Source organism: Cariama cristata, unplaced genomic scaffold (assembly GCF_000690535.1).
Source record: "Cariama cristata isolate BGI_N322 unplaced genomic scaffold, ASM69053v1 scaffold34199, whole genome shotgun sequence".
NCBI classification, from domain to species: domain Eukaryota; kingdom Metazoa; phylum Chordata; class Aves; order Cariamiformes; family Cariamidae; genus Cariama; species Cariama cristata.
In genome coordinates this window covers 630-7,476 of record NW_009635770.1, presented here as the reverse complement: position 1 = coordinate 7,476, position 6,847 = coordinate 630, and the positions used below count along the sequence as shown (strand labels likewise).

Below are 6,847 nucleotides of genomic sequence, written 5' to 3'. Positions count from 1 at the left end.
AAATGGATCCCGCGGTGATGCCACCCGGCTGGTGGCACCTGCAGCCCAAGGTGCCCCCCAGGCGTGGGCCACGCAGGAAGCGGGACAGAAAACAGCACTCGGCCCTGCTGTCCGCAGACACATCACTCGCTGCAGGCAGGGAGCAGCAGACGAGAGCACCCAGCAAGTTCATGACACAAGTGCCACCAGCACCTCTGGGGATGCAGAGGGCTCCCTCCACCACCCCCAAGCGCTGCCAGTGTCCCTTCAAATGCAAACCCTGTTCGGAGAGAGAGCAGCTGAACCCACTGCAGCTACCGACAGATTTAAATACCCAGGACTTCCTCGGGCTGCAGATAAATACATTTAAATGAACTATAGGAGATTAAGGGGGTGGAGGAAGATGGAGAGGGGGGAATAAAAAAAAAACTTCACAGTTTAACTTTCCCTCTTACTAGAAAGAGCAGGGGTGCAATGGGGACACAGCCTGGGGCAGGGGGGCACAGTCTTTGCAGAGCTCCTCCTTGACAGTGACATGTGACAAAGCTGGTGGTGACAAAGCTGAGGGCTTTGGGCTGCCCCATGCCAGCCAGTGCGTGGGGTGGTCCCAGCTGCCAGACACCCCTGAACTGGCCTCCTGCCAGCTCTCCCCTGCCCATACCCCACCCCAGGACATCAGCATGCTCCGCTGGGGAATCTGCGCTGCCTAGGTGGCCCAAAGGCAAGACCTGTGGGTGGAAGAGGGAGCCATGGAGGCCGACGGACAAGCTGGCGCACTGGGAGCGCACGCTACTCCACAGCCCCGTTTCTGCCGGGGTTTGGCCCATCTGAGTGGTTCAGTTCCCACACGCAGAGGCAGGGCTGGGCTTTGCCACCCCCCAGCTCTGCAGTGCCTGGAGAAGAAAGCCCATGGGCAAGGAGCACTGGAAGGGGAGCAAAGAGCCGCTGCCACCTCTTCCTGGAGGCACCGGTCTTTGGAGGAGTATGTGACCTGCCCACACAGTGGGCTCTCACCCTCCCACCCTTGCCCAGGGGGGGAGAGCGAAACCCCCGAGCTGAGCCCACACAGTGCTGCAGGAACTCCATGCCTAAATACCCCTGGCCTTGCGTCAAGGGGGTGAGGCTCCCCCACCTGGTTTGGGGGGTTCGGCGGCTTTTTAGGACTTATTGAAGGCTGCCAAGACAGCCCAGATCATCTCTGCACCTCTGGCTTTGGCAGCTTCCACGTCAGGGTCCATATCAAGGAGGTCCTTGGTCCTGTTCATTGCCACATTGTACTTGTCATCTGCCAGGCTGGCGAAAACATTCTCCAGCACGTCTGAAGAGTGGGCCAGCACCAGGAGAGCCAGAGTCCTGCGGTCCATGCGGTGGGGTTCATTCACCCACCGCTCCAGCATGCTCTCCTGGAGCTTCTTCACCAAGCGCTGCTTCTCGGTGGCGTTACTGACAGGGTGGGTGGTCATGTCGAAGAGCAGGAAGTTCTGCTTCTCCGTGGTGAGGATGCCCTTCTCCACCAGTGCCTTGGCGATGCGCTCACGCACGTTCCTCAGCTGGTACTGCAGCTTGAAGGGGTTCCAGGTCTCCCCTGCAGGAGAGGAGACTCTGTTCAACGCCAGGGCAGTGACGGCTTTGCCACCCAACCCCAGTGCCCAGGCTGCGTCCAGCCCAGGACCATCTGTGCTTGCACAGGCATCATTCTGCGCCGCAGGAACCCTCTTCCTCCCCTTGGCCTGACTCTGACCTGCTTCTCCCATCAGTCCAACCTGGCAAAGCTCCCAGCAGCCACAAGGCGCAGCAGCCTGGGGCAGATCCCTTTGGAAAGCCCATTCTACCCAGGACCTCGGACCCCAGACTCAGTGAAGACTCAGCATGAAAAAAGAGGCAAAGGGGAGCGAGGTCCAAGTCTTCCACCAAGCTCCTGACAAAAATGACCCGGAAAACCATTCTCTGTCCCCACGTTCAGCCTTCCTCTGTTCTGCTGTCAGTATTCTGCCCACCTCCAGTGAAGCAAGGGGATGGCCAAGCCATGGAGAGGGGACAGGCAGTAGGGATGGGCCCCAAGGAAGCTCAGGAGATGACATCTCTAACTGGTCCTACCAGTGAGCAGCTCTATCCAGGTCTGCACCGTTTCTGCAGATTCCATGGCCTTGATGTGTCGGAGGGTCTCATCCAGCAAGACGTCACCAGTCGGCAGGTCCGACTTCAAGAGCACCTGGAAAGACAAAGTGGAAACACGGCGTAAGGCTGGATGCAGACCTGCCGCTCCCTTCGTGAAGGAACAGCACCAGCCCTGGTGTGCAGCGCTGCTTCAGCAAAGCTCACTGCTAGTGTGCTCAGCTGGGGTGGATGGAGCACCAAAGCCTGTCAGGCCCCCAGCCCAGCTCCTGTGACACCTTCACCTTCCTCTCCAGCAGCCTTTTCTTCTTGATGGAGAGTGGCTCCAGGCAGATCCGGCCGCACAGAGCCAGCTCGATGAGGATGCCTCCCCGCAGGCCTGAAGAGATGCAGTCATTCCAGAAGGAGGTGTAGCCCTGGGAGAGAGAGAATGGATGGGAAGGGCAGAAGAGAGATGGGAAGGGGAGCTCTGCTGAGCCCCTCACCCCTCCCAGCCTGCCTGGGCCCTGCCCAGGTGACTCTCCCAACTCCCACCAACAGCTCTGCCTCCCAGGCCAAAGGGAGAAAAAGGACCTTCCCCGCCAGGTGAAAAGTGCCCTACAGCCTCAACTAACCGCCTCCCTGCAAACAGTGAGCAATTCAGGTGGTGCCCTTCCCGCTGCACCCACAACCACCCACCACAGCCCAGTGCTGGCTAGGCAGCTGCACCCAACCCCAGATCATAAAAAACTCCACGCAAGAATGAGAAAAGCAGGGCCCTTTCCCCTGGCAAGCCCCTGGCCACAGGAGGACATCGCTGCTGCCGTGGGGCTGCAGCCAGCGACCCAGGCTCTGCGCTGTCCTGCCTGAGCACCTGCTGTGGACATGCCCAGGGGAAATGGGAAGTGAAATCTGCTCTCCTCCTTGAAGAAAGCCTCCACCAGCTCCAGGCATGCCCTGAGAGTAATTAGCTGTACGAAGAAATCGCTCCTCAGGCCCGTCAAGTTTTCCCACTCTCCACAGCACAGTCCCACAGGCACAGGCTACGGCAAGCCCCAGTTCCCACCACAGGGCATAAAAGCTTCCCCAGCCCCTTGCTCACCCCCCCAGACTTCTGTGAGGGAAGAGGAAATTTCCAGTCAGGGATGAAGGATGGGAAAATGCATCCCACCTCTCCCCACAGGGTGGGCATCTTGGTGCTGGGTTGCAGCCCTGTTCTCTGAGCCCGCCATGGGACGGGGTCCTCATCCCGAGAAGTGCAAGCTCCGAAATCATTAGGGCATTTGGCAAAGCAACAAGAAGATGCAGAGGTCTGGAAAATACGGCCCATAAGGAACCGGCAGTTGAATTGGGGTTTTCAGTCCAGGGAAGAGATGACAGAGGGAGAACAGGATAAGGGAGGTCAGATACATCAAAGGCAACAGCAAAAAGGAAGGGAATGGCCAATTGCCACTTCCACTGTGTATGGGACAGAGTCCTGGGCTAAAATTGTAGCCAGAGAGATTGGAGCTGGCACCAGGAAGAAATAACCATCTGGACAAGAAAGCCTAGGAATGGTTCATCCCTGGAGGGAGCGGGCAGGGAAGGGAAGTCTCTGTCCTTTGAGGTTTATGAACATTGAACTAATTCTTCTCAGGAGAGAGCTGCCCTGGTTTGAAGCTACAGGACAGTCTAGGCAACCTCTCCATTCCCTTCTTCCACTGGTCTTTTATCCCCTGATTAGAACAAGGCCCAATTGTTCCAGCTTGATGACTGCTACATCATGGCACAGACACAGGGCAGCAGTCCTTGGATTTCAGGGCAAGCAGAGAGCAGGCAGGGCTGCAGGGAGAGGCTCGTCCAGGCAGGTAGCACGGTTGGGAACTGGGCACACGCTGGGGTTCGAGACGGGCCCAGAGGAAGGGTGAGCCAAGCGGGATGCAAAGTCACAACGTGCGTATCTGCAGGGGGACACAACTCCCTTTTTGTTGCTCTTTTTCTCCGGAGGAAGTGGGGAGAAGGAGAGAAAGGGCAGGTCTAAAAGCTACCAGGAGACTGCAGACAAAGCAACCTCACAAGCCTCCTTCCTAAGGAAAAAAAGGCAGAGAACATGCAGCCCTTGTACATGGAAGTTTTTACAGTCCGTATGGGTAAACGCTTGTCCCCAGCATGTGTGTTTATACAGTGCATCTGGATACCGGGTTACTCGGCTTGCATAGCACAGAGAACCATAAAAGAAATTATAATCTTTATTTGCTTTCTTCATTTCCTTGTGAGGAAAGGCACAGCGACCTTTCATCCCTGCCCTGCTGATTTCCGTCCATGGGAGACACACCCTTTAAGAACAAGTTCTCCAAAAGAGGGTGTGGAGATGACCGAAAGTTTCCATTCACTGGGCTGGAAGGCACATTACCCCTAGAAAATTTTACGGGGTCTGAAATCAAACAAGTCAAAAGCTCCTATGTTACTTTCAGCTTCTGGAATAAGACTGGTTACAAATGCCAGGCTGGTGTGCAGCCAGTTTCTCCTAGATGGACAGACTAGTACTTAAAATAATGCAATTACACTGTGAGCTCGTTGGATTTGGCTAAAATTGTCTTGTTTTTTCCCCAGTCATGAAACCATGAGTGAACAACAGAGCTGGGAAATACCAATGCCTGGGAGCCCAGCTCACGGCCAGGCTACTGCTGCCTCTGGTCTTCCTTTTGAGATAGAGGAATGCAGAAAGACAAGAAAGTATGACAAGTTTGGGTTTTTTTTCCATATCTATTGTGCTCTCCTAACCACCCAGTGGCTGAAGGGCCATTCCCAGGAATATATTAACCAAGCCAAGAACACTAAACATAGCCCGGGAAGAAAGCAGACTACGCCATGCTCCTAGGCTGCTCTCAAATATTTGCTCCAAAATTATTTGCATGATGTTCTCTTTATAGCTCTGCTCTCCTGTTACTTCCTAGTTCCCTCAGCAAGTCTTAGATCTTATTGGGGTTTGTTAAAGAGGACAGCTACAGTCCTCTGTCACTTGTACCACCCACAGCTCTCCCCTGCTGGATCTGCAAGTGTGGTCCACGTCAGAAGTCACGGCCTGAGCAGGTCTATGCAACTGGAAGGCACCAGCTCAGATTAACTCAGCAGTAGCAGGGCCCTACGGAAACAAAAAGTTCAGACACTTCACAGGGGCTTAATTTCAACCCAGAGAAACAGATGAAGAGACAGTGGCCCATCTACCACAGCTCTGACAACCACAGTGCCTCCTTTCCTCAGGGTGGGAGACAGGCTCACAGGAAGAGTGCTCCTGGAGCTCAAAACCCTGTGTTTAAGGCTCTCCTCTGTTATTATCATCCCAAGAAGCACCTTGGGCAACTAGTTAGCTTCCCCTGATCTTGATTTCCACATCTGCTTGACAGGAATCAAGCATCAGATTCCCCCAAAGAGATCAAGATGATGCATGTACTAAAGAAGATGAGGTATGCCAACGCAGCAGGTAAGAGCCAAGCAGCTCAGAGAACTCAACACGAGGTGTCTTCTCCTTTCCCCACCGCTCATTTGAGGCAGAGTTGAGAAACAAGTTCCTACCAGCTGATAAGCGCAAAACAATGCGGTTGGACCAGGGCCCCTTTCCAGCAGAGAACAACCCCCGGAAAATAACCAGCTGTGAAGTTCATCCACTGCTGCCAAGGAAAGCCACTAAAGTGGCACACATGCGTGAGACGAGTGCCCAGCAAAGAGATTCCCATCCAGTCCCGCTCCCCTCAAGCCTGGAGCTGGATGACACCATTCCTGCCCAGCTAAGGAAATTACTGGCCTGAAGACAGAGACATGGCTCCTACCTCCTTTGCCACTGCTGTGTTCAGACCCACCCTGCACCTGCTTTCAACTCCCGGTCCAGCCGCCTTCTCTCGCCTTGCCCTGTTCTCTCAAAACCCACCCCTGCTGTTTTTCATGTCAATTCTTAAGAAAGTCAAAAGAGTGCTGAGTGTCCCTGTGTTCCAGCTGATGGTTTTGGATAGGAAAGTGCACTTGGGCTAGGGAAGAGGACGTTTACTGTCTGATGCACAAGGTGAGGCTCCTTTTACCCCATGTCTTTGACCCCAGCAAAGAACAAACCACCTTTGCTCCGCAAACGGCAGTCACCCAGTACCAAAAGGCACCCCCTGCTCCAGCTGCTTCTTACAGTCTCGGTGTCAGAGTTGGTGGGACAGCACTCGCAAGTAATCTCCACAGCTCAGTTTAAGCTACAGACGAGGCTGGTTTGCGCTAAGCAGGCTGGCTTTGTTAAAGAGGATTGCGAGGAACTCGCACGATCCGTTCTGCTGCTCACCGAGAACCTCACTGCCAGGTACGCCAAGGCAGTGCTGCCACTGCCACACGTGCAGCCGTCGGGGACACCTGCCTTACCTCCTTGTCCTTCAGCCCCAGGAGCAGCACCTCCTCCATGAGCGTGAGGCGGGTATCTTTGGAGTCGTCAGGATCTTCGTCATTCAGATCTCTGTCTGCAGCCACATCTTCCTCACCGTCCAGCTTCTTGTCCAAGTTCCTTCTCACCTCAGCATGCCATCCTCTGTGCGTTAGGGTTGTCATCTCCCGCTCCAGCTGGGCACACAAAGAACCGAGGTCTGCCCCCTTTTTAGAAGACACAATGGACTACGACAGTGCTAAGCCCCAAGACCCAAAACCCAGGCTCCAGGGAGGCACAAACAAGGACGAGGGATGCTCACCCCTTCTACCCACGAATTTCTGGCTCACCCTTGCCAGGATGGCTGTCCAAGAGTCACTGATAGGGAGTGGCTGTCTG

The 6,847-nt window shown here is 54.9% G+C and overlaps 1 protein-coding gene across 1 annotated transcript; it reads right to left on the bottom strand.

The window, feature by feature from the left end:
* Positions 1 to 1,136: 1,136 nt before the first annotated feature.
* Positions 1,137 to 6,645, bottom strand: GOLPH3L (golgi phosphoprotein 3-like). Its single transcript, XM_009707674.1, has 4 exons — positions 6,451 to 6,645; positions 2,379 to 2,510; positions 2,077 to 2,191; positions 1,137 to 1,564 (listed from the first exon to the last, which is right to left on the bottom strand). The coding sequence occupies exons 1-4, from the start codon at positions 6,631 to 6,633 to the stop codon at positions 1,137 to 1,139; spliced, it is 858 nt and encodes a 285-aa protein (XP_009705976.1). The 5' UTR covers positions 6,634 to 6,645.
* Between the last annotated feature and the right edge of the window lie 202 nt (positions 6,646 to 6,847).